Here is a 26,710-nt window from a genome sequence, read left to right as displayed (position 1 = left end):
TAATAGCCTTATAGGGAATGTAGGCTGTAAAGGCATGCTGTCTTTGAACATTAAAGGATACGCATCAAGGTTTTATTTGTTTTTTGAAAAGTTTAAGTAAAATGTGGATGTTCATTAAGTAAGAGTAGCCTACGGTATCAATATCATTTTGCTACTACTTTTTTAATACTGTTCACTCACAGTTCAGAGAGAGTTTTCTTTTAAAATTTTTATCCCACAATTTTGTATCCCATTTTTCACCCAGTGCCAATTACCTTGTGCTTCCTTCTATGCATGAGGAGTCCAAGTCGCTTCTTTTCAACTGAAAGGGGAGAGATTACGCGGCTGCGTGTGGAAGGAACACGTTATTCCAACCAGTTCCTTTCCTCTCCATCAGGCGCCCATGCAGCTGACTAGGGGGAGGCAGTATAGAGACCAGGATTACTGCCTGTTTTTGTGAGTGTACCTACCCTCGGAGACACAGGGAGAACATGCAAACTCCACACAGAAAGGCCCTTTTGCCAACCTAGGGTATGGGCAATGATGATGCAGAGGAGAGAACACGCCACCAGTGCCCACAGCAGTTTTTCTTTGTTTTAGTTTTGTTTTGTTAAAGGGTAGGCACAAATTAAGCTTCGGCTTCAGCCAACGCCTTTTTCGGTTATCAATGGTAAAACTTGTTTTATCTATAAATTGAGTTTTGCTTAAAAGTAATCCAAAAGTAACAGAAAGTAACTAGTAGTTACTTTTTAAATTGTGGTAATCGGATTACATTACTGACTAAAATTTTTAGCAAGTAACTTGTAACTGTAGGGGATTACGCCCACTCATATCAACACACTACAGAATATACACTATATGTTAAACATAAAAGACAGTGAGTGTTTGGTATAATATCTTTATTTCCATGAATCAATGTTCTTTCAAAGGACAGTCCTTTTTGAGGTAGACTATAACAACTTCAAGAATTCTCAACATTTTTGCTCCTTTTATGACTGACGTGAAATGAACATGAAATACATAACTTCCATGTTCAAAATATGTTCTTCAAAGTATGAGGTAGAAATGGTTACAGAGAAACTACAAGATAACGATAACGACAGTAAAAACTACTGAAATTACAAAGATAAAACGTTGAAATCCCTCATTTTTTTTGGACAAACTCAACTCTGGTTGGGTCTGTGATATATCTTTGTTCTTTCACTTCAGTGAATCTTATTCATATTTTTTATCACATGATGTCAAGGAGCTATGACATGAAATAAGCCAGGTAAATAATACTGTATATTGTTATTCACATTTCAACAGTTATCATCTAACTGGGGAGCCCCAGGGAACACCCTCACGGACCCCTGGGGGTCCCCGCCGGATCCCACTTCGGGAACCACTGTTTTATTGAACATAATTATTTGCGGTAGAATAGAAGAGCATTCAGATGTAGAGCTAAATATAAGCGCTGGTTCCTAGAATGCCAAGGAGGAGAGGAGAAAAAAATTCATCACTTATTGTTAACCTCCTTAATCAATTACCATTTATATTTATATATATATATATATATATATATATATACATTATTTTCCTGATCCTGACTTATTTTTTTATAGATACGTTTTGTCAAAAGAAATATTTTATTCTTCACCAATTAAGCAATAGTTTGATTTTGACATTCAAAAAAGCTAAGACGTGACAGACATATGGAACACTTCTTGAAGTGTTCAGTTTTATATATCGTCATAATATTCTACTGATGTTCAGTATCATAATATTCACTCAAATTATTCTTGTTTTATAAAACCCCACAGCCGCCACTTACAGCGTCCCTAAGTTGAGCATGTTATTATAAATCATGGCGTTCGCATAAAATAGGGGATTAATTTATCAAAAGATGAAATATGATGATGCAAGGAGGCTACCCGATGATCCAAGGAGAGTCGATGATGCTCTCTTTATAGCAGCACTATGTCACTTGTTCTTTGGGGAATTAAATGTAATTTTGTCCAATCCGTATGGTTTTGTCTTCTACTGAGAGGTTTAGATCGTGTCTCACCTCTAGACACAGGTTCTGATACAATTTATCCCCTGAGCAAGCAGGCATGTGGCTCTATTAGCTCAATGGTAAAGCATCTCGGCACTTGTGCATACAGGAAACCGGGTTCAAATGCGGGGGTAGAAGAGTTAAGTTCACATAGTGCGGCTTTCAGCTGTACTAGTCTACATATTGTGTATTTAATACTGACAGGGCAATGGAACACCACACTATAATGCCTGGCTAAAGAGCACTAAGGACTATTAAGAATGCAGTTCAACACAGTTAAGACATTCAATAATAAATCTAATCTATGATATCTGTGTTTGTACGTCGTCTTGATATGTCGTTTCTCCATGTCTGTCCATCAAGAATGCTTTGCCGTTGTCGTCGGTTTGTCCGTTAAAAAAAAGAAAATGTCCTCTTTTTTTCCCCTCCGCTAGCTACGATAACGAGAAATACATCTATACATGAAGAAAATATGTCTAATATATCTAAAAACATCGTCGATGTACATAATGGCATGTATTGTCCTTACAAAATATATCAGAATTACATTCAACATTTCAGGCCTTGGTTGAAAAGAAAACTACCTCAAGTTTATTTCTTTTCCCAGAGCTATCAGGCTGTGTGTGTGTGTGTGTGTGTGTGTGTGTGTGTGTGTGTGTGTGTGTGTGTGTGTGTGTGTGTGTGTGTGTGTGTGTGTGTGTGTGTGTTCTATACACGCATGTTTTCGTGAATGTGCGTGTTTGTTGATAATAAATGCCCTATAATATATAATATAATATAATATAGGTTTGTTATTTCCCTGAAGTGTATCGATGCTGTCAGGCGGAAACCTTGTACGTCCAAAACAGTTACTTGTATTATTTAAAAAAGAAGTCATTTTTAGTGACAACAGCCCATCTAATCTACAAGCTATTTTCTCTACTTTAGTGCAACACTCTGGTATGAGGAAGTAGAGTGTTGACTCAGGAAAATACAAACATGTACGTACGAGGTTTCCGACCAGCAACAGAGGCATGTTCATCTTCAACAAAGCCACAAAGACTCCATTACCCAGAATCCTCCTCCTTAAAGCTTCCTACAAAAACACCCTAAGGTAAATTCCACATACATTCTTATTTTTCTTGTTATTATTATTTTTTTTTTTCAATTTGAGGTAACAATATTCTTCCTGAGTATTCAATAACAAGACTATAAATCACTCTTTTGAGAGGCAAAAGAAGAAAAAGAAAAGGATATAAAAAAAAAGAAATAGTAAGAAGAATGGTAGATTTCCATTTGAATGTAAATGAATGTCCAACGTAATATGGAGAGCGATGCCCAATAGGGCTGGGGCCGCGGTGTGGACAAAATCAAATATTATAACATTTTCTTATCAAATACCTCGATATTGTGCCGGTAATATTAGATCGTGGTGATAAAAGAAAATGTAAAAAAATCCAAAAAGCTTGTGGACAGGCTATGTTCGGAAATCTTGACTGACTGGCCACATGAAGTCCCAGATCAATGGGATGTAAATTGGTTATGTTTTTACTTTTGCCCCGAATTCTATTTATTTAGAAATTAGCGCAGATTACAGGTTGTAGCTGGCATTACGATAAAAAGTGCATCCTTTTGAAAATGTACCTTTTATTCTTTTTTGCAGGATTAGAGCTTGAACGTCTGTATGTGAATTGTGAATAGCAACACTTAGTTTGGAGACAATCCTGCCTCAACGGTTAGAACGACGTTCAAATCCTTTCCCGGTGAGCCATAGTCTGCGATTAGACGTCCGTCTAAAAGCGAGTTATAACTGGTCTAAAAGTGAACGTTTGGTCAACGGCTAGGCTTAGCCTAGACGAGGGCTTAGCCTAGAAGTTGAGACAACGTTAACTGAAAGACTGAAAGTAGTGAAGATTAAAAAATAAATAAAAACAACAACAACAACAAAATAAAAGACAAAGAAACAGTGATGATATAAGTGAAAATAAAACAAAATAAAGATAATATAAGATCAAGTAAAGAGAATAAAAGGGGGCGGGGCGAGTCTGTGTGAGAGGGGTTAACATTCATTTCTCACAGTCAGGTGAGGTACTAAAGAGTCAGCTCGTATAAAGTAGCAGTGATTGTGCTGGAGTAAAATATGGCCGTCGTCACAACATTTCACTTTATTGCTCTCCTCGTTTTTTTTGGTCTGAAATGTTTGTTTTCTTAGTTTTTTCTTTTCTTAGTTTGTGTTAAGTGTTCTGGTCGGAGGTATTGCAGTCGAAGGCCCTTTTACGTTATAACCCCAGCCTTTTACATGGCGACGCCCGACGCCAACATCAGCGCCACAGCAGCAGGTAAGGAGATAAATAGCATCCTGAGAGAGACAATCGTGCACGGCTGCCATATTGTTAGGAAAAATGGGCCTCTTCCTTACTTCCTTCACAGGTTTTTTTTACCAATTAGACCATAATGAGGCTCTGTTCCATTCTGCTCAAACAGAGTCGTTGTTACCAATGACATTAATGAAGGCTCTGTTCCATTCTGCTCAAACAGAGTCGGTGTTACCAATGACAATAATGAAGGCTCTGTTCCATTCTGCTCAAACAAAGTCAGTGTTATCAATGACACTAATGAAGGCTCTGTTCCATTCTGCTCAAACAGAGTCAGTGTTACCAATGACATTAATGAAGGCTCAGGCTGCTGCAGCAGTGGGTCTCAAAGTGTGGTCCAGGGACCCTCATGGTTCCTAGAGAGGGTTCCAAATGGACTTTTACGGGTCAGAGTTATGGATTTGCTTGAAATTTAAAAAGTTTGAGAAACACTGTGCTACACTAAATGGAACAGAGCCTTCATCAGTATCATTGGTAGCACCTGTGAAGGAAATAAGGAAGAGGCCCAGCTTCTTTCCAATATGGCCGCTGTGCACAGAGCCTATTTATTTATGCTCTTTGCATCGCACAGCGTTCATGAAGCTCACGAGGTGTTGCGTCCGCAGCGCGTTGGTGAGCCTGTCGTTTGGCCATGTTCAGTGCACTACAACACTGCCACGCCATGAAGTACGAATCGGCTTTCGAACTGTTTTTAGACCATCTTAGCGCCGTCTGTCCATCTGAGTAGGATGAAGAAAACACAAGCCTTTCACCGTAGCCTTGCAGGGCGAAGCACGCTGTCCCTGCACGGGACCTCTTTGGGAGAAACGTTGAGTAAAGAAAACGTTAAAAATAAAAAATAAAATAAAGCAGGAGTCGCCAGTCTTGTGCCCTCCTCCGCTCCTCTGGTTAAATAACTTGGCCTCCTGTCGTTTGTTCGTTTGGGTCGCTGTAAGAAAGAAAAAGAAAGAAAACTCTCTCTTAAGGCCCAGTTGCTCATCAGCACCCTCCTGTGGGGTCCTTGTGCGCTGCGGGCATCTTGCCGCTCATCCTCTGCTGAGGCGGGAAGCCGTGCTGCTGCTGCTCACCCGCCCCGCTCTCCCTGCCAGACGGGCTGTAATCCCCCGCCCCGCCGTACGGGGGTGACATCAGGGGCTTTCCTGCGGACTCGTAGGCCTGCTGGGGGTCCGCGGGGGGCCCGGGGGGGCTGCCCATGTCGTAGTGCCCGTTGTTGCCCGGATGCCCATTGTCGCCGTGGCTCTTGTGGCCGTTGCCATACTTCCTGTACCGCGAGCCGTCCTCGTCTAAGACGCCGCCGTCCTCCCCGGCGTCCTCCGACATTTCGAAGGCCTTGCGCTTCAGCGGAGCGCCCCCTTCATGGCTTCCCCCGCCACCACCACCAAGGCTGTAGGGAGAAGGGTTATTACTAGTTTATTAAAGGTAACAGGATAGGTGGCGCTATAGGGACATCTGTACCTCCATGTATTACAGGATAGGTGACGTTATAGGGACATCTGTACCTCCATGTAATACAGGATAGGTGGCGCTATAGGGACATCTGTACCTCCATGTAATACATTCGCACGCGTGTCATCAGCGAGTCAAGCGTGGGGGAAAAAATGATTTCCTCTTTGCGTCATATGAATTGTTTGGAACTGAGACAAAAGTCAATATAAGTTGATGATTTGTTAAGTTAAAATTTATATTAGTATTGTTTTTTAAACCAAATATCCCCCAAAATGACCCGTGAACAGCATTAGAGGGTAAAAACAAAAGTGTGTGTATTGTTTGTACAAGTTAACAACAGAAGAATCTTTAAGGCCAGTGAGTTTCAGGAGGAAAACATTTAAATGTGGCTGTCAATGTTCCTGTTGTCCAAGAAATAGCTCTGAACGATAAAGATCTGAAGATACCTAACTGGAAATGTAGTTGTTTACAACAGACTGAAAACAACTGACTAGAATAATGGAGAAAATGGTCCCTTAAGTTTTAGTTCGTAGGTCTTTTGTCAGCTTTGTCAGTTTGGGGTGGATATGAAATATTATTATCGTGAAATGAAAAATGCAAAAAAGCAAAACAAAAACATACCTTGTGTGGGAGGAGTAACCGTAGCCACTCCCCCCCACCACGGTGGGCCGGGGGCCCAGGGGTGGGGGAGGGGGGGCACTTAGGTAGGAGGCACTGGGGTGGCTGTAGGTCTGGGGGTGTGGAGCGTAGCACCCTGGAGGGTAGTTATATACCGCTGAGCTGGGGCTGTAGCTGGGCTGGGGGCAGTAGCCTGCAGAGAACCAATCACACGTTAGTATTACTGGACCGGGGGCTAGAGCATTCACGAATAGTGATTTTTAGTATTCGAATTATACGACCTCCAAGTATTCGAATAGTCGAATATTCGACAGGACTGGCCAAACTGTCAAATATTAAGTAAGGCAAGAGGCGAACATTGTGAAAATAGCCGATCTACATGCTCACAACGCCTCGCAAGCATGTAGATCTGCTATTTTCACAATATTTATCTGTGGAACCGAGTCACATTAAATGTAATGCCTACAATTCCAAGTGCTTGTCAGGGTGGGGGTCCCCAGTTCAAATATGTTTATTTTGGGGTTCACAGCCTAAAAAGGTTTGAGAACCCCTGGTATAGAGCATTAACAAATGCATCCACCAGGGGCATTGACCCAAGCTTTATAAACTACAGTATATATTTTTTAAAGAGAAACCAATAAAAAATAAATAAAGAAAAGTGAACAACGTCGAATAGTGACTGAATATTCAAATATTCTAATATTTGGTGAATGCCCTACCGGGGGCGGTAACCTGCAGACAACCAATCACATGTTAGGTTGAAGTGTCGTTCATTTTGTCGCACGTCAGAAATATCAGACATACAAGCTCACAATTTGTCGCTGACCTACAGCCGTAAAAGCTCACATTGTAGGTCTGTAGATCTGCTAACGTGCAATTACAATTACAACGTACTGTAGGCATTTAGCAGACACTCTTCATTCAGCGCGACTTACAAATAATAGGACAACACAAGGTAATACATCAAATGCATAGAAATAGTCATCTATAATCGTAGTTAAATAAGAACCTCATCATCAGTCTAGCAGTAGAATAACCAGTAAGACTCCCTAATCGGGAGATAAGCGACCGTTGGTCGCTTATCTCCTGTCACACTGCTGACATCAGTATGACATCACACCGTACACAAATGACCCTTATATAAGACCGGCATTATCTACCGACAGATTAGTAACAAGATGTCAAAATCATTGAAGGTTTACCCTACTAACCAACTGTTTACCATAGCAACCATGTTTTTTACCTTAGCAACCAACTGTTTACCCTAGCAACCAACTGTTTACCACAGCAACCATGTTTTTTTTACCCTAGCAACCAACTGTTTACCCTAGCAACCAATTGTTTACCATAGCAACCATGTTTTCTTACCCTAGCAACCAACTGTTTACCCTAGCAACCAACGTTTTACCATAGCAACCATGTTTTTTACAGGGCCTGGGATTGATGACATCAGAAATCTCCATATATGGGCATGAAAGGGATTTTGTTTCTGGAAATATGTCTGTGGGGTGCCACATTTGGAATAAAACACTTACATCACACATCTGGATATCCATACAGCCCATCTAGTTTGCCTGTGTCCATTTATGCCCATATATCTGATGACATTGGGACAATGATCTCCATATATGGGCATAAAACTTATGTTAATTAGTAAAGCCTGGGGATCTCCATATATGGGCATGAGGGGTACCCTAAAAGGGCATCATCTGGGAATAGCAAATATAGTTATCCTAGAAAGTGAAAATCTTACATCAAAGGCCATAACTACCTACCTACCACCATACTGCATTCCTCATTAAACTACCTACCAGTAAGATGCCTAAGGGAGAAAAGCAAAGGGCGAGGTTGCACCATTTCTTGGTCTTCTGGCCAGTGATGTATATCGGACCATTTAACCATATATGGAGACATCTGGTACCCATAGATATTCACAGATATGGGCTTAATATTGATGACATAAGGGATCTCCATATATGGGCGTAAAAGGGATTTGGTTCCCCTGGCATCACAGGGATCTCCATATATGGGCATAAAATGGATTTGGTTACCCTGGCAACACGGGGATCTCCATATCTCCATATATGGGCATAAAAGGGATTTGGTTCCCCTGGCATCACAGGGATCTCCATATATGGGCATAAAAGGGATTTGGTTCCCCTGACATTACAGTGATGTCAGTGGCTGGTTCTACAGAGGGGATCTCCATTTATGGGCATAAAAGGGAATGTATGTATGATGATGTCAGATATCATAGACATCATAGGACTTTCACATAACGAATAACTGAGTAAGCATGTAAACCCGTAAAATCTATATTTGGGCATGGCTGATTTATGTGTTTGAAATGTTGAACTGGACTTTACATCGTGAAAGTGGATTCAATATATTGAGACCAGCTGTTTACCATAGCAACCATGTTTTTTACCCTAGCAACCAACTGTTTAACATATGGAGTTATATGTTGTTCGTGTCCAAATATGGGGCTTGTGAGGTCAGACTTAGTGAGATGTCATACTGATGTCAGCAGTGTGATGTCATACTGATGCGGAGATATGAGCAGGGCAAAGGTGTGACGTGTGACGTGTGACCGACCGACCGACCGACCGACGGACGGCCGGTGGAGGTTTTGATACTACAAAAATCTATAGGCCTAATCTGTACATTGAAACTATACTATAGGATGTCAGTTTAGAGTTTAGTTTAGTTTATTTGATCATCTTCTCACAGTATCAATCATACATTTTTCAAATCATACATCAACAGAAGCACAAAAAAACAGTAGCACTGTTAGAGGTGATCAAAAGGAATAGGCTGAAGCTATAAAGCTTACAACAGCCTATCGTACATATACTGTACGTATCCCTAGTTTTAGATACAATCCAACAGATCATTTTCAGAATGTCTGTCTGAGTGTCTGTCTGCATGCCCGTTTCTCCTCGGTGGCTGGAGCAATTGATCTGAATCACCATGACTAGCGCTAATGCGCTATGTTCATGTTTAGTTTCACCACTTGATGCCTATTACATTAGCTATATTCTAAAAGAATCTTGAAAGCAAGCCCAAATCAGAAACAAGCCCAAACAAAAGCAACCCGCAACTATGAATGTTTACAAGCGACTTTACAGGAAAACAAGACCAACATCACTTATAATAAGCAGACCTGGCAACACTGCCAGACGAGCGCTGCAGGCTACCGAGTGGTCATCTGAATGGAATGTTCCGTCGCCCGACTTTTAAATGCAAAGTTTGCCAACTAATGCCAGCAGACTACAACATACTAGCAGTTTGAAGCAGTTGGACGCAGTTGGCAGTATAGTCTGTTTGGTGGAGAGCCACCTTTAGACATGCTGAAGCCATATGAACCCTCAGGTCATCTGGGACTGGCCAACTAATTGTTCACACAGTTGGAACAAAACATGGTGAAGCAGCCTTTCACCACTATGCACCACAAACCTAGAACAATATTCCAGGTTACATCAGACAATCCCAAACCATAGCGGTTTTAAGACTAAGCTAAAAACCTATTTATTTAAAGATGGGTTCCCATGATTTCTCCCCCTAAAACATGATGACCAGGTATTTATGATTACACTAGGAGGAGGATTTTCTTTTCCAAAAAGGTGTACAGAAAGAGTTCATTAAGTACGCCTGGTGGGTGGTGACCCAGCTGAAGTTGGCCACACCCACAGTGTTGGGTGTATGGTAAAAGGGGATCGAGGGATGAGTTTATGATATCAGTAAATCAGTGTTTTTCAATCGGGCCTTTTGACTTTCAGGAAGAAACGAAAAATACACAGCGAAGGCAAATTTGCATTAGAGTAATGTTAGTCTCGCGTAGCCAGACAACTATTCCACAATCTCTGAATGTTATATAGAGTCTGGAACAGCAGCTCCCGAACAGCGATTAATGGAAACGGGCATTACCGTTCAAGAAAATATATTTTAAAATGTCATTTCTGCTAAGCAGCAAGCTAAACATGCTTATATGATTTTTATTTATATAATGATAAATATGTGCGATGTGAGACGGAAAGGGAAGTGACGAGGAGGCTTCACTTCCGCTTTAACCGGTACTCATCGTTCTTCTTTCAATGCACCAGACTGTATTGCGGGACCATTTCCAAATCGCGGAGTCAACAGTCAAATTTGTATTAATGCCAGGATCGGGACGGGACAGGAATGAAAATCAACAGGAGTGGGCAGGAGCGGGAATCATCCCAGACCAGTTCATCAAATCGCAGAAATAAATTGCACAGGAAAGTGAGGTCTTTGAACTGCGAACATTATAAAATTATACATTATATAATAATAAACATGATATCAAATATAATATGGATCAAAATAGAAAAACATCTGCACGATTTTATTGTTTTATTTTTTTTCGGGAGCGGGATGTGAACGGGAGTGATTTTGACCAGGAGCGGGATGGGACCAGGAGTCATTGTACAGGAGTGGGACAGGACGGGATTTATTTTTTTACTCTGGCCCAGGATTGGGTTGGGACAGGATTATTTTTGCGGGAGTGGGACGGGACAGGAGTGAAAATCCACTCCCGTGTCATCCTCTAATACAAAACAGAAAAAGTACGAAACTAACACCACCTCTTTAACAATGCTTACTCGCCCCATGATTGATATACTCTTTTATCTTATTTTAATTGTATGTATTATATGTTTTTTTTTAAGTGCATTGTTGCACTCTGAATGTATTTTTTTATTCTGTAAAGCACTTTGAATTGCCTCGACGTATGAAAGGTGCCGTGTAAATAAAGTTGCCTGGCCTTGCCGTGAGGGGCGGAGCTTACCTGCGGGCAGGTAGGCGGAGCCTACGTTGTACACGGGAGGGTAGGAGGAGTCCTGAGGCGAGACGGAGCTGCAGGAGCCGCCGCTGTAGGCCGTGTCCGACGCCGCTCCGCCCCCCGCCAAGGCCTCCAGCCCGGGGTAGCACTCCCCCGGGGCTCCACCCCAGGGCTCCGCCTCGCTCTTCAGGTACGGTGCCGGCTCGGAGGACCCCCGCGGGTCGCCGTAGGGCATCAGCTCCAGGCCGGAGTACTTCTGGGCGTAGCGCTTGAGCAGCGAGGAGGCGGTGAGCGCCGAGATGTCGTCGCTGGCCCACGGGTAGCCGGAGGAGGGGGTGGAGCCGGCGGGGAGGGGGCGGCGGCCTGCGCCAGAGGAGGAGGAGGAGCCGCCGCCGCCGTAGGCGTCGCCGTGGTGCTTGTGGTGGGCGTGGCCTCCAGGGGGCGACGTGGTGGACGACACGTCCAGGTGCTGCTCGGCCCACGGGGACAGCTGGGGGGCGCTGTGCTCCTCAGGAGACCAGTGCATCTTCAATAGACCTGACACACCGGGAGAGAAGATTTTATTTATAAAGCACCTTTTGAAACAATGTTGCAAGGTCCTGTACAGTTACACCGATTAACCACTGATGTGTGTGTGTGTGTGCTCCGCGTGTGCCATGGTGGATTTAATGGCAGTAATAGGCAGCCAGGCTGTGCCACGTTCCCCTCATGGCCACCAGATGGCAGTCTAAACCCTCCACATGTTGTTGATCCCTAAATGAAGTGATCCCTCCTCCGCCAGTAATCCTCTCATCCTGAGCAGGGATCCCAGCCCCTCCTTCCTGCCTGTCACTCACAGATCCACGAGATCCCATCCTGTTAAATTACAGTAAAATAACTACAAATGCAACATTTAACTAAATGGTCACTTTAACAAGGTATTATAATGATATTCTCCACACTTGTATTCTCCCCATCTTGACAAAATGTTATATGCCCAGGTTCTGCAGGTCAGCTGCACAGGTGCAATTCATTATTGTTAATTGTGGCACGTTTACTAACATGCCAAGTTTAGCTGCACTTGAACAACCGTTCCAGGCTGCCATATCCAGCCCAAGAAACCGTAGAAACAAAAGTAGAATGTACTTCTTAAAATAAATGTTTCACGCCTGTTGCTAAGGTATGGCAACATGACTGGTGTCTTCACGCGCGTGCAAGACACCAGTCATGTTGCCATACCTTAGCTTTTTCTGAACTGACGCCACTGGCTTCTGGAGGTCTCTGGAACAACAAGGGGTCCCTGCTTCATCTTTCTCTCTCTCTCTCAGCAAAGGGGTCCCTGCTTCATCTCTCTCTCTCTCTCTCTCTCTCCCTCTCTCTCTCTCTCTCTCTCAGCAAAGGGGTCCCTGCTTCATCTCTCGCACGCACGCAAGAGTGCACACAATTACTTTGATGGCTGACATAATAATTTCAGTCATACTGAATCCACCTTCCCATATGAAATTATTATTACATAATCGCCCTATTGCAATTATTTGAGCTAATTGCTAATTTGGTGGCAGACTATTTGCTGTTTGCCGTTCTAATCTTTTAGACACTTTTATCCTGGCATAGATTCAGCATAAATTAAATTAAAACCTTGAATCCTTTGTGTGTTTAGATTATACAAGTACAGTATATGTACTGTTTTGGCCATAGTACATTATTTATTTTGATTTTTGGTACAATGAGTTATACATTTAGAGTAGGCTTTGTATATATTTCTTGCCATATCTGCCCTGCTGTAGTTTGCAATCATTTGTATGACAATGAATCGTCCACTAAAAGACACTACTTAATGCCATATCACCATTTTACGATGTCCAACAAATCATAATCTAGTCTCATATTATATTGCCCAGCAGAGCTGTGTTACACTCAGTGGTGTAAAGTACATTTACTTAAGTACTGTACTTAATTTACTTAATTACTTAATTTTGAGGTATTTGTGCTTTACTTGAGTATTTCCAATTTCCAATAATTTTACTTCTACTCCACTACATCTCAGATTCAAATATTGTACTTTTACTTCATTACATTTATTTGAAAACGTTATTTGCTTTGCAGATATAAATTATAATATTACAACACATACATACAACTCTTTAGTATAGCGTGGCTATTTGAAAATAGCAGAAGGACACAACACGTCACATCATGACACGTTGTAAATTTGTAGATCTGCTATTTTCAAACATTTTGTCCTTATACTTATGGTACTTTAAGTACATTTTGATGCCAAACCTTTCATACTTTTGCTCAAGTACATTTTGAATTCTGGACTTTTACTTGTAACGGAGTATTACTACATTGCAGTATTGATACTTTTACTTAAAGGGGTACTGTCACCTAAAGGGGTTGAGGGGCAGATTACACTGTGACATGAGCTTCTCTGAAAACGGCCTGAAACAGTCTGAAGCTCATGTCACAGTGTAATCTGCCCCTCGCCCCCCAACAAAGGCTGACCAGTACAGTAAGTAGTCATACAGTCAGGCTATACAGACAATTAACATTTGATTGGCTTATAATTGCGCATCCCCACAATGACATCATAAAAATATGAACTTGTTTTTTTAAGATGATTCTTAAAGTGACAGTAACCCTTTAGGTGACAGGCCCCCTTTAAGTAAAATATGTGAGTACTTTTTTCCACCACTGGTCAGGCTGCTACTGGCCGGTACTCACTGGTCATGCTGCTCACTGGTCATGCTGCTCACGCCGGTCACACTGCATGCATGGCCACGACGAGCCTGTCCATTACACTCGGCTTCAGTCAACTCCCCTCACACCCACCTCTACACATGGACTGTAACCATCTACACCAGACATAATATAAGTCCAGTAAAGACTTTTAATCTACCGTCTGTGTCCCGCGCGAGAGAGAGAGAGAGAGAGAGAGAGAGAGAGAGAGAGAGAGAGAGAGAGAGAGAGAGAGAGAGAGAGAGAGACGGACAAATGGAAACAATCCAGTTTGAGGTCAAACTGGCAGAGGAACGAACAGGATCGTTGGTGGGAGGAGTGGTCTGGGAAGGAGGAGTGGTCTAGGAAGCATGGGACGTATTGGGAGGAGTGGTCTCCAGTCTGGGAAGCAGGCACGTGCAGACATCAAAGGGGGCTCGAGCCCCTGCCCTTTTATCCATCTGTAAAACGTGTCCTCTCTCTCCAGACCATTAATGCAGTTTTACTATGGTGAAAGAAACACAAATGCCCTCTTTCCATGCCATACCTGAAGGCAGCATTCAAGAGAATTGCCTTGTCCAAACTCTCCTGAACTTGAATGCAGCATCTTATGTTGAAGGAATTGCCCTCTCTGTGTAGAAATCCATGCCGTTACGCCACATCTCCAGTATAGACTTGATTATGCTTAGTTCAGTGTGGTATCAAGTACCGAAAATAGCCTACCTCCAAGCTCAGCATTGTGAGCTTGGAGGTCTGCTTTTGTAGATATTTTCACCAAAAGGCCCTTTTAGAAATGTCAGCTCCTGCCTCTATCATTCTCTGCACGTCCCTGCTGGGAAGCATGACAGTGGTGTCTCTGAAAACCAGAATGAGGATGGATTAAGCTAACACAGTGAGAGGAGTGGTCTCTGACGTAGTGGGGGAGTGTCTCTAACGTAGTGGGGGAGTGGTCTGTGGTGAGGGAAGGAGGAGTGATCTCTGGCCTGGGAAGCATGTCAGTAGGGTGTGGAAAGCAGACTAAGGATGGATTAAGGCACAGAGGGCTTACGGCTGGTTCAGGACCTGCTGACCATCTGACTTGCAGCCATGGCCAGCTTTCCTACTTAGAGGGGAACTAGGCAAGGCTGTGTGTATAGTATACTAGCCTGGGAGCGCGGAAACCACTCTACGTCTGGCCTTGTGGTTTCCGCCTAGCCCGGATCAAATGGCCTGTTGTAAACGAATACCAGGCTTTCCTCTTTAGGTAAGACTGGTGACGCGAGGTTAATAGTATACAACCCCCCCCCCCCCCCCCCTCCCCTCTATGACATGCTCTGTCTTTGATGCCTTCATTGATTAGAGAGATCACTAACGAGCACTTGACGCTTGTATGGCCCAATCAATTACCTCAGTGCACAACCCATTTGAAGTTAAAAGGAGGCAATTAACAGAACCAAGATACAGCCAGGGGATGTGTCTTTCTGCAAGGAAACACCCCAGCATAATAATATAGTGACTGATAAAGGGAAATTACTGCTAAAAAATGTATGTCTTAAAGTTACCTAGTTTCCCTTTAAGTGGTTAAAACATGACAGTGGGTGTGGGGCGCCCACTGGCCTAGAGGTTTTGCATATGGCTAAGGAGTTAACATTACTCTAATAGAACACCGGGTGGGGTTATAATATGCAAATATGTCTTCCGTTATGTTTTAAGGGGGAAAAAACATGGCACCCCATCTTTAAAAAAAGGGGGAAAAAACATGACAATAGGTCCAAGACATTATTGGAGCAGTAACAGTGTTTTAGCCTACAGACAACATACTTCTCTAAGGGCTCATGTCTGCTTTATAGCATTAGACATCTGTTTAGAAATCCGGATAATGGGGAGGGAGGGGGGTTTTAGTTAGGCATTATAATGGGTGGGATGGGAAGGAGACCCTAACCTTAATCTAGAGCTCCTCGCCAAGCTCAAGGCTGCTGGGGTTTACCAGGAGACAATGAGCGTTAAGCCAGCCTGAAAACTATCTGATGATGTCTCTTCTATTCATAACTGTCTGTTAGGTATCTAACTGTTAACAGCCTGATAATATCTGATTCAGGGGTCATCAATATCCGTACATGGACAAACTTGTCCTTGACCATATATTTCAGTTTTTATTTTGATCATGTAAGACCCAGTTACTGAATGTCAAGTCTCCAGGTTTTCTTCAGAATACGACACTGAATATTAGAATATTAGAAGTCCAACTAGTAGTGGTTCTCAAATGTTATATTTTCCAGAACACCCCATAACTCTGTACACTCTCAGAGTTACAGAGCTGTAATGGTAATTTAGAGCTAGCTCTTTATGCGTTTGTGTACTCATTTTGTATGTCCGTGGCAAAAGATAATAATTTTGATAAAAATGTCCACCACAAGCCAGCATGGCGATGACCACTGATCTGATGGGTGCATTTATATAGCGCCTTTATCCCATGCGCTTTACGGAGATTGTGCATTACATTCAGATACACATTCATTACATTCACCCACTCACACCCACATCCACACAGACACACACCGATGGCAGAGGAAACCATGCAAGGCACCAACTTGCTAATCAGAAGCAGTTAGGGTTCAGAGTCTTGCTCAAGGGCACTTCGACACTAACTCTGGGGGAGCCAGGATCGAACTGGGAACCTTCCAGTTGCCAAGTGGCCGCTCTACCCCTGAGCCACTGCCGCCCCTGGCTCTGCTTCATATGTGTATCGGGTGGCGTGGCTTCATGGTGATTAGGGATGGGTTGAATGGGTCGATATGAAAATTGCGTATCACAATTACTGTGTCAAAAATAATTGTGATTAACGATGTTATCACAATAATCAAACTATGCGGCTTAAAGCTTAAAACATTACTCTTTTGTTGTTAAAATGACAGTTTTGTAAATGACACTTAATTTTTTGTTAAAATGACGCTTTTGTTGTTAAAACACTTGAATCCCAACATCGCTATTCTGGGGGAAACGTTCGCCAAAATGGTCTTTCTCCATGGGCACGTGCACACATGGACATCCTTTTATCCGTGAAAATGGCCCTTTCCAGACCATGAATGCAGTTTTTACTATGGGGAAAGAAATGCAAATGCCCTCTTTCCATGCCATACCTGAAGGCAGCTAGCATTCAAGAGAATTGCCTTGTCCAAACTCTCCTGAACTAAATGCATCAGCTTATGTTGAAATAATTACCCTCACTGTGTAGAAATCCATTTTCAATATTTTCATCAAAAGGCCCTTTTAAAAATTTCAGCCCCTGCCTCTCTAACATTCTGCACGTCCCTGCATTAGGGCATTCACGAATAGTGATTTTTAGTATTCGAATTATTCGACCTCAAAGTATTCGAATAGTCGAATATTCGACAGGACTGGCCAAACTGTCAAATATTAAGTAAGCAAGAGGCTCACAACGCCTCGCAACGCGAGGCGTTGTGAGCATGTAGATCTGCTATTTTCACAATATTTATCTGCGAAACCGAGTCACATTAACTCTAATACCTACAATTCCAAATGCTTGTCAGGGTGGGTGTTCCCTTCAAATATGTTTATTTTGGGGGTCACAGCCTAAAAAGGTTTGAGAAGCCCTGGTATAGAGCATTAACAAATTCATCCACCAGGGGCATTGACAACTCATTCTTATGACTTCCTATCTAGCCAAGCTTTATAAACTATATATTTTTTAAAGAGAAAACAATAAAACAATAAAAATAAGTGAATATTCGACTTTGGTGAACAACGTCGAATAGTGACTTTGAGTGAAAAGGGGGCATTGATGCAAAAATATCTGCAAAAACAGTAGACCCAGTTGATCACATCATCATGATGCGTCGTGAGCTTGTAGCTCTGCTATTTATTGTTGTGCGACAGCGCAGTATGATAATGTAAATGACACAGCATTCCTTCTCTTCACATGTCTACCTAGAGACACGGTCATATATATGTGCCAGGTCATGGTTGTTGGGGGAGGGGTGGCCAATGTATGGTCAGTGTGTGTGGGCAATTATGGGTTAATGAGATGAAAGTGAGCGTGTGGCCGGGGGAAGGGCTGGAATGGGGGTTGGTTTGGTTGTGTGAAAAACGAGAGATGGAAGACGGAGAGGGATTACAAAAAAAACACTGAGGCAGCGAGAGCTGCATGCATTAAAACCATGACTTAACACAATAAGCATGCACGCGCTCAAACGCACACACACACTAAGCTACGTGTTCGCACGCACACGGATGGAGAACCGTGAGGGTCCCAGTTCGATCCCGGGTTACCCCAGAGTTAAGGCCTGTCCATAATCTCTCAGAAACTGAACTTTTTGTCGGAAAGGTCCGGTTCAACTTCAAAATGGCATCACTCGGAACCATTACCCCGAATTATAGTTCGGAAAGCTGCCCGTCGGAAAGTGGGAACTCTTTGGAGAGAGTATGTTCTGGCCTTTAGTGTCGAAGTGTCCTTGAGCGAGACTCTGAACCCCTAGTTGCTCCCGTTGAACAGGTCGGTGCCTTGCATGGTTTCTCACTATGCCTCACCATGTCCATCATGTCTCTAATTATACAGTAGGCTATACTGGGGGACCTTTGGTCTCAATTAATACAAGTAGGCCACACACACACACACACACACACACACACACACACACACACACACACACACACACACACACACACACACACACACACACACACACACACACACACACACACACACACACACACACACACACACACACACACACACACACACACACACACACACACACACAGGGCAGAGTGTTGGTCATCTCTCCATAGGATGAGTCAGTCTGGAGGAATGTATGGAATCTATCCTGAGATCTATTTACACACTGCACAGTTACACTGCTACGCATGTGTGCGTGCGCACACACACAAGCCCCAAATAGCCGATCTATAAGTTGGAAGGCGTCAGTGGCATTGCACTTGTAGATCAGCTATTTTTTGTGTGTTGTTGTGTTGTTTATCACATAATAACCATTGTGTCGTGAGGAGCAAGTCATTGTTCCTTACATTGTCTATTCGACTAAACCTACGAGTCGAGTATACACAGTGATAATGTGTTCACTTAACCGTGGTGATTAGTTACGCCTATCAGCTGTTCCACGTATCATTGGGTGATTTGTATTCGTTAGGACTTCAAGATCAATACGCCACAACAGTGGACCAATAGGATGTTGACATACACACATCAGTGGACCAATGGCATGTTAAGGGGCGGCAGTGGACCAGGATGGCAACCGTTAGGTTCCCAGTTCGATCGCGTTTTTTTTTTTTTCGGGCCGAATATCGGAGTGAATTTCGGAGCGTGTGAAGAAAAAAAAACAACCTCATGTTATGTCAATCACGTTTGCTCACTGCCGCCCGTTTCGTATTTATTTTCGGACCAGGGTTGATTTTTTACGATTTTCGCAACTGTAGCCACTGGGTCCTTTGCTCTCTCTCTCTCCTCTCTCTCTCCTTGGTCTGAAAAATGCTTTTGAGGATTTCGGATTTCCAAAACGCAAGGAAAACACGCAGTGCAGTGTGCAACCAGCTTTAAGGCCCATTCCCACTGGGCCAGATAACAGATATCTGGAGATATTTCTCCAGATATTTTTCCATTCAAAGTGGATGGTAGATACAGATAAAAAAAATATCTACCACAGATATTTGCCACAGATACTTTTATCTGTGGCAATTTTTTTTTTATCTGTATCTACCATCCACTTTGCATGGAGAAATATCTGGAGAAATATCTCCAGATATCTGTTATCTGGCCCAGTGGGAATGGGCCTTTAGTGTGGAAGTGTCCTTGAGCAAGACACTGAACCTCTAATTGCTCCCAGGGGGGAAAGGTTGGTGCCTTGCATGGTTTCCTCCACAATCTGTGTGTGAATGTACATTTTCATATCATCCCATTCCTACTGGTATGGCTGCACTCTTGATTTGATGTTAACCAAACTGAATGTCAGTGCACTTAAAAGGGATGTATTTTCTGGACTATAAGGCGTACTTAAAAGCCTTTAATTTTCTCAAAAAACTACAGTGCGCCTTATAGTCCAGTGCGCCTTATATATGGATCATTCATTGACATTGACATTCCCTTTAGCACAGCTCCATCTGTTGGATGCATAACGCAACGGTAGCGTCTATTATGTGCGCCTTATAGTCCGGTGCGCCTTATATATGAAAACAGTTCGAAAATAGACCATTCATTGACAGTGCGCCTTATAGTCCGGTGCGCCTTATAGTCCGGAAAATACGGTACAATCGTCGGTAATCTAACAAGTTAATTTTCTCAAAGGTGACTCTTTAACATAACAGAATACTTTTTTTTAATGGCAGTAATCCTGTGACGTGTAGCGAGTTACTTTCTAAAGTAGCGTTACTAGTCATATCTTTATTTGTGAGCAAGGCTCAATTCCAGCTGAATTCCTAAGCAATGCTTAACCTACAGCAGGAGGTCAGGTGAGGACTGTTCATTGAAACCCGGTCGGCGCCTCCCTCCTCGCCTGCGTGTTTCAGTCGGTGAATTCGACTACTGCTCATGTGCGCCACCTACTGGCCAAAATATGGGTCACGCACACACACACACACACACACACACACACACACGCACACGCACGCACACGCATACGCGCATGCACAACGTCACTGCGAGTGTCACAGTATAACGGAGGTTATAAAATGATATATTTATTGGCTGCAGGCCTGCCCACATTCTCTCAGAAGTGAATAAAAAAAGTAGCGCTTATGATATTAGGCTAAAGAGGGTAGGTTATTCCTGTTTATCTAAATGGCAAATCCAAGATGGCGGACACACAACAACAAGTTTAATCCATGAATTAATCACAGATGAAGGATTTCATCCCCGATTTGTTAAGCAATGCTTAAGATTAAGTGGTGCAACACAACTCGAATTAAAATAAATCCTAGATCATTAGACCATAGATGATTATATCTATATAGAGCTATAACACTGTTACAGAACAAACACTCTATAGTAATGATTACTATCACAGTATAGAGCTATTTAACACTGTTACTGAACAAACACTCTATAGCAATGATTACTGCACTCCAATCCACTTTTTAAAGCCCTATTCAAAAATGGTCACGAATAAGACATCTAGAAGCTCACAAAGTGTTGCGATGTCGCACGTTGGGAGCTTGTAGATCTGTTATTCTTGAACATTTTCACATTGAATGACCAATGCACTGTAGCTGAAAGGGTTAAACAGTCACACTGTACACTGCACACACACACACACACACACACACACACACACACACACACACACACACACACACACACACACACACACACACACACACACACACACACACACACACACACACACACACACACACACACACACACACACACACAAAACAAACTGTCTCTGTCTCTTCCCCCTGTTTGCACAGTAAATAAGGAGTGTATTGTCACATAAGCATTGACTACGCTCTATGTACAGTAACTGTACCAGACCAGATAGTTCACCCACCAAATGGTAAAGGGTGCATTTATAAAGCGCTTTACAATGATTGTGCATTACATTTCTTACAAGTCTTGCTCAAGGACACTTCCACACTAACTCCGAGGGATCCCGGGATCGGACTGGGAACCTCGCGCCATCCAGCCGCTCTACCGGCCACTCTACCCCTGAGCCACTGTCGCCCCCAAAATGAACCACGTATTACGCCCTAATTTATATACTTTGAGCTGTCATGTGGCGAAAATAGCCAATATACAAGTTCACAACACATCACATTGCGATATGTTGTGAGCTTGTAGATCAGCTTTTTTTATGAACTTTGGGAACATTTGAAACCTATAATGATTTGGACCTGCCAGTTATAAAAACAACAACGACTCGTTGAAATCATCTTTACATTCATGTCATGGACAGAAAGCCACAGTGTGAGCTGAACTATTTATAGAAATATGAATATGTATGTCTGGATCAATAATGTCAATTATCAATCTACGACCAACACACTGTGGAATATAGTGTGTGTTTAGAACACAGCACGTTCCTGAAGGGTTTCCAGTTTGTTAAATCTTTGCGTCGGCTATTCTAAACAAACCCAGTTTCTGTCATTAAGCTAAATGAAGTGGAGGAACAACGCTAAATCCATGTCAATTTCCTTCAAGGCTGCTCAACAGCGCCACTCAAAGGTATAGGTCACCCTGTGGTATTGCAGCTGTTGAAGCCGTGCTCATAAGGACATACAGGCATACACACTCGGGTCATTTGTGGGGGTGACTGGCACCCCCAAAAAATAGCAGATATACAAGCTTGCTGTGAGCTTGTATATCTGCTGTATATTGGAAAATTGAGCGTCTCCGCAAAGCTTGGCCAATGTGACCAGATGTTGGAGCTTAGCTCTCCAAAAAATCTAGTGTCCTCTTTTCTCCGTCTCATTCTTCCAACCAAACACTGAGCTGTGTGTCCGAAGCCTGTGTGGTCAGTTCTCCCATCCCCCACCGATCCCTGAGCGTGCACACACACACACACACACACACACACACACACACACACACACACACACACACACACACACACACACACACACACACACACACACACACACACACACACACACACACACACACGCACACGCACGTGCATGTGCCAGAAGCAGCACAACCCCCCCCCCCCCCCCCCCTGCATTGTGTCCACTCATATATCAGGCTGCAGCTGACCAGGTCTCTCTCTCTCCTTCTCTCCCTCTCTCCATATCTCTCTCTCTCTCACGAAAGCATCAAAAGTAGCAGATCTACAAGCTCGGAACGCGGCACACATAGATCTGCTGCTTTTGAAGTTGAATCCTGACAAATAACGACAAATAATGACAGTGTTAGATAAATAGATAGACAGACAGACAGACAGACAGACAGACAGACAGACAGACAGACAGACAGACAGACAGACAGACAGACAGACAGACAGACAGACAGACAGATACATGCATGCATACATACATACATACGTGTGTGTGTGTGTGTGTGTGTGTGTGTGTGTGTGTGTGTGTGTGTGTGTGTGTGTGTGTGTGTGTGTGTGTGTGTGTGTGTGTGTGTGTGTGTGTGTGTGTGTGTGTGGCATGCGTGCGTGCGTGTCATTCATGATGGTGTAATTACAGGTTGTTGACACCATGTTACTAATGATCCATATCATTCACTCCTGCTAGCTAGCGGCTAACGAGAGGCGGCCGTTAGCGTGTCAGTGTGACATGGGGTGTCATTAATGGAACAATAGATAATGATACACTGTGTGTGTTAACACCAAACATTCACTTTTATCATCATAACGTGTGTTATTTGCTATCTCTTAATGCTCTGTGTCTTTATGTCTTAATGCTTTAAAGTTTAAAACAAAAGCTGTTTTGTTAAAAGGTTTAAAACGAACTATATTCTCATCGCTATAGAGCGTTTGCTCAGTAACAGTGTGAAATAGCTCTATATTGTGACAGTAATCATTGCTTGTTCAGTCACAGTGTTAAATAGCTCTATATTGTGACAGTAATCATTGCTACAGTATAGTGTTTGTTCAGTAACAGCAATGCTAGAGAAATGGGGAGACCTGACCCAATACAGAAACATAAATTCCACTACAAATGTCACTTACTGCACATATACATTTGCTGTTTTGTGTAAAGCAGGTAGGAATTGATTAAAAATCACACCCGTGTGAACTGAGCGGTGGTTCTCCGCCCGCCCCCCCCCCCCCCCCCCCCCCCCCCGTGTGTGCCCCCCCCCCCCCCGTGTGTGTGTGTGTGTGTGTGTGTGTGTGTGTGGCCTGGACAACAGCGCCCCTCCCTTAACATGTGTGGGCAGAAAAGGTACTACACAGGCTTGAGGCTACATACAGACCCACCCACATACAAACAAACTAACACACAAACATACATACCTACACACACGGCCACGCTATGGAGACGGTGTGACCACCGCTCAAAAAACTAACGGTTGTGTGTGTGTGTGTGTGTGTGTGTGTGTGTGTGTGTGTGTGTGTGTGTGCGTGCGTGCGTGCGTGCGTGTGTGCGTGCGAGCATGCGTGTATTTATACAAGGCATATGTCTATTCAGTCAATGTGTGGTGACAGTGAGAGGGTTTTTTTGAGGTGGAATGTGTCAGATGTGTGCAAGTAAATGTCACACAACTCTCCTACTGAATGTTATCCTATCTGTACCTTCTACACAGTTCAACCCATTAAGACCTGGAATTATTTTATACTTGGCTATTGAAAAATAGCAGATCTATATATAAGCTTGCAGCTTGTAGATCTGCTATTTTTGAAAAATCGTGAAAATATCTGCAAATCTTTGGATGCATATTTTTCAAAGCAAACTTTTGTATCTCAAATCTCTGCTTCTGGGGGGTCCCTGAAACAACATATTTTGAGATGGGGGTACGCGGCCAAATACATGTAATTTTATGGGTCCTTGACATGAAAATGTTTGAGAACCACTGATTTAGAAGAAGGATTTAGAAAGCATTTATAGAATCGGGTCAAAATATTCAAAGACTTTATCGATTAAAAAAAATAGCAGATCTACTAGCTCACAGCCCATCACTCAGTGTTATATATACTTGTATATATGTTACTTTTGTCAATAGCTAAAAGCATAAAATAATGGTTAAAGCGGTTCAAGTCTAACGCGACACAGTCAGATGTGTTTCACATCTGGGATCATCTCACCAGCAAAGCCACTATTCAACACTAGTAGTAGTATGCATCAAAGTTGAATATTAGCTGATATTCTTTCTAATATTCTTTTATGTATTTTATGTCTTTTATGAAGCAGTGGCAGTATATTAACTACAGCAGATATAGCAGATGCGCTACTTCGGTGGTTCTCAACCTGTGGGTCGGGACCCAGGGGGGTCCCCAAATTATTTTGGGGGTTCCCAAACACTTAATGTGAAACATTGTTTTCTCTCTCAACAGTAAACAAACCAACAAAAAGTTTAAGTGTGTAGAGGGTATTATGCACATTTCTTAAGTGACAATTTAAGGACTTTTTAATACCTCTAAAATGACAAATTAAACATTGGTCAAATTGTCAAATATTATAGGCAGAAATTGGGAAAATAGCCGATCTACATGCTCACAACGCCTCGCAATGTGAGGCGTTGTGAGCATGTAGATCTGGTATTTTCACAATAGAACCGTGTTATACAAAATGTAATGCCTCAACTCTTAGTGCTCGTCAGGGTGGGGATCCCCAGATAAAGTATGATTATTTTGGGGGTCGCGGCCTGAAAAGGTTGAGAACCACTTCTCTACTTGACACTTTGGTACGTTGTGGGCTATTTTGTAAATGTTTGCCAAATGTTCATACATTTGAGTATACGCACCGCAAGTACATAAAACCAATACTTTAGTACTTTTACTCAAGTAACCTTTTGAATACAAGCCTTTATTACTTGTAACAGAGTATGTCTAACGTTGTGGTATTGATGCATAGGTAAAACAATCTCTTTGGAATCTCAAGAAATCAAGGTTAAAATCCCTGATGAATTATTCCAATCATGTTAGAGTGTTAATCTGGTTAAAGCTGGCGCTGATCAATAGCCTGATCAATACTATGAGAATATTCATCAGTCCTGCAGTAGCAGCATAGGTTAACCACTGAAACCCTATAGATATGCATCGTCAAACCACCAATAGGCAATATACCCCTACATAAACTCACAATATAATAAGGGTAATAATAATAATAATAATAATAGCTTGAATTGATATAGCGTCTTTCATGAACCCAAAGCACGCTTTACACAATGAAAAACCAACAAACAAACAATCAAACAAAACAATAAACGAATGAAGATGTACGGAATCTACTGAATCTGGTATGGGCTCGTTGAAGATCTACTGGCACGAAATCTACTGAAATATGATTGACAGAATAATGACTTGCTCGGAATCTACTGAATCTACTGAATCTGGTATGGGCTCATTGAAGATCCACTGGCACGGAATCTACTGAAATATGATTGACAGAATAATGACTTGCTCGGTGCTGTCTGTAGATACACTGTATGTATGTATGTATGTATCTATATGTAATGTATATTTAGCCAATGAGGGAGCAGCAGCTAGCGTTCTCTGTGATGTCGCCACCAACAAGAGCGACCTGATATAAATAACACAGCGCAAGTTGGCACCTCGACAGAATGCAGTCCAGTTTGATTCGATTTTAGTAGAACAAATATGAGTAAACACAGTATAACTTAAACCCAGAGATATACACACGAAAGCTTAACAAAACACATATTATTTCCAACACTCGCATGAACACCATGTATGGGCACAAAGATCTACCAACAGGCGCTTCAACATATATGGGCATAAATATCTGCCCAACGGGCACTCCAACATTACTTCTGAGACTCCTACATTTTATATACTTTAGTATCTATTTCATGTGGGTGTTGTTGTTATTTATATAAGGTCGCACTTGTTGGTGGTGATGTCACCAAGAACGCTGCTCCTCATTGGCTAAAGGCCCTGCCTTTGTACTGTCGGTCAGTTTTTTGAGGAGAATAACCTTGGTCTATAAAGTTTTGGTGTAACATACTGTTACTCTGTCGAGGTGGCAACTTGCGCCTCGTGCACAACTAGGCCATACATGGCCTACTTGTGCGCCAGCAGAGTGCGCCATGAGGTGCCACTGGCATCACCACTGGCATCACCAGGAATGCTGGTCCCTCATTGGCTGTTAATGATGACGTTGCCAGAAATGCTGGTCCCTGATTGGGCTACGGGCTTAAACACACAC

The 26,710-nt window shown here is 42.6% G+C and overlaps 1 protein-coding gene across 1 annotated transcript in view; it reads right to left on the bottom strand.

The window, feature by feature from the left end:
- Nucleotides 1-918: 918 nt before the first annotated feature.
- The window catches only part of LOC308286572 (fidgetin-like protein 2), a 31,654-nt gene continuing 5,862 nt past the window's right edge, over nucleotides 919-26,710 (bottom strand). The window contains exons 3-5 of the mRNA XM_080727647.1: nucleotides 11,240-11,770; nucleotides 6,436-6,625; nucleotides 919-5,752 (exon numbers count right to left, since the gene is read on the bottom strand). Of these exons, the coding sequence (XP_080583773.1) occupies nucleotides 5,347-5,752; nucleotides 6,436-6,625; nucleotides 11,240-11,770 (1,127 nt within the window). The 3' untranslated portion in view covers nucleotides 919-5,346. The remainder of the gene's footprint in view (nucleotides 5,753-6,435; nucleotides 6,626-11,239; nucleotides 11,771-26,710) is intronic.

Source organism: Nannobrachium achirus (genome assembly GCF_963921795.1).
Source record: "Nannobrachium achirus genome assembly, chromosome: 6".
In the NCBI taxonomy this organism is placed as follows: Eukaryota; Metazoa; Chordata; class Actinopteri; order Myctophiformes; family Myctophidae; genus Nannobrachium; species Nannobrachium achirus.
This window is presented reverse-complemented; position numbering and strand designations above follow the sequence as displayed.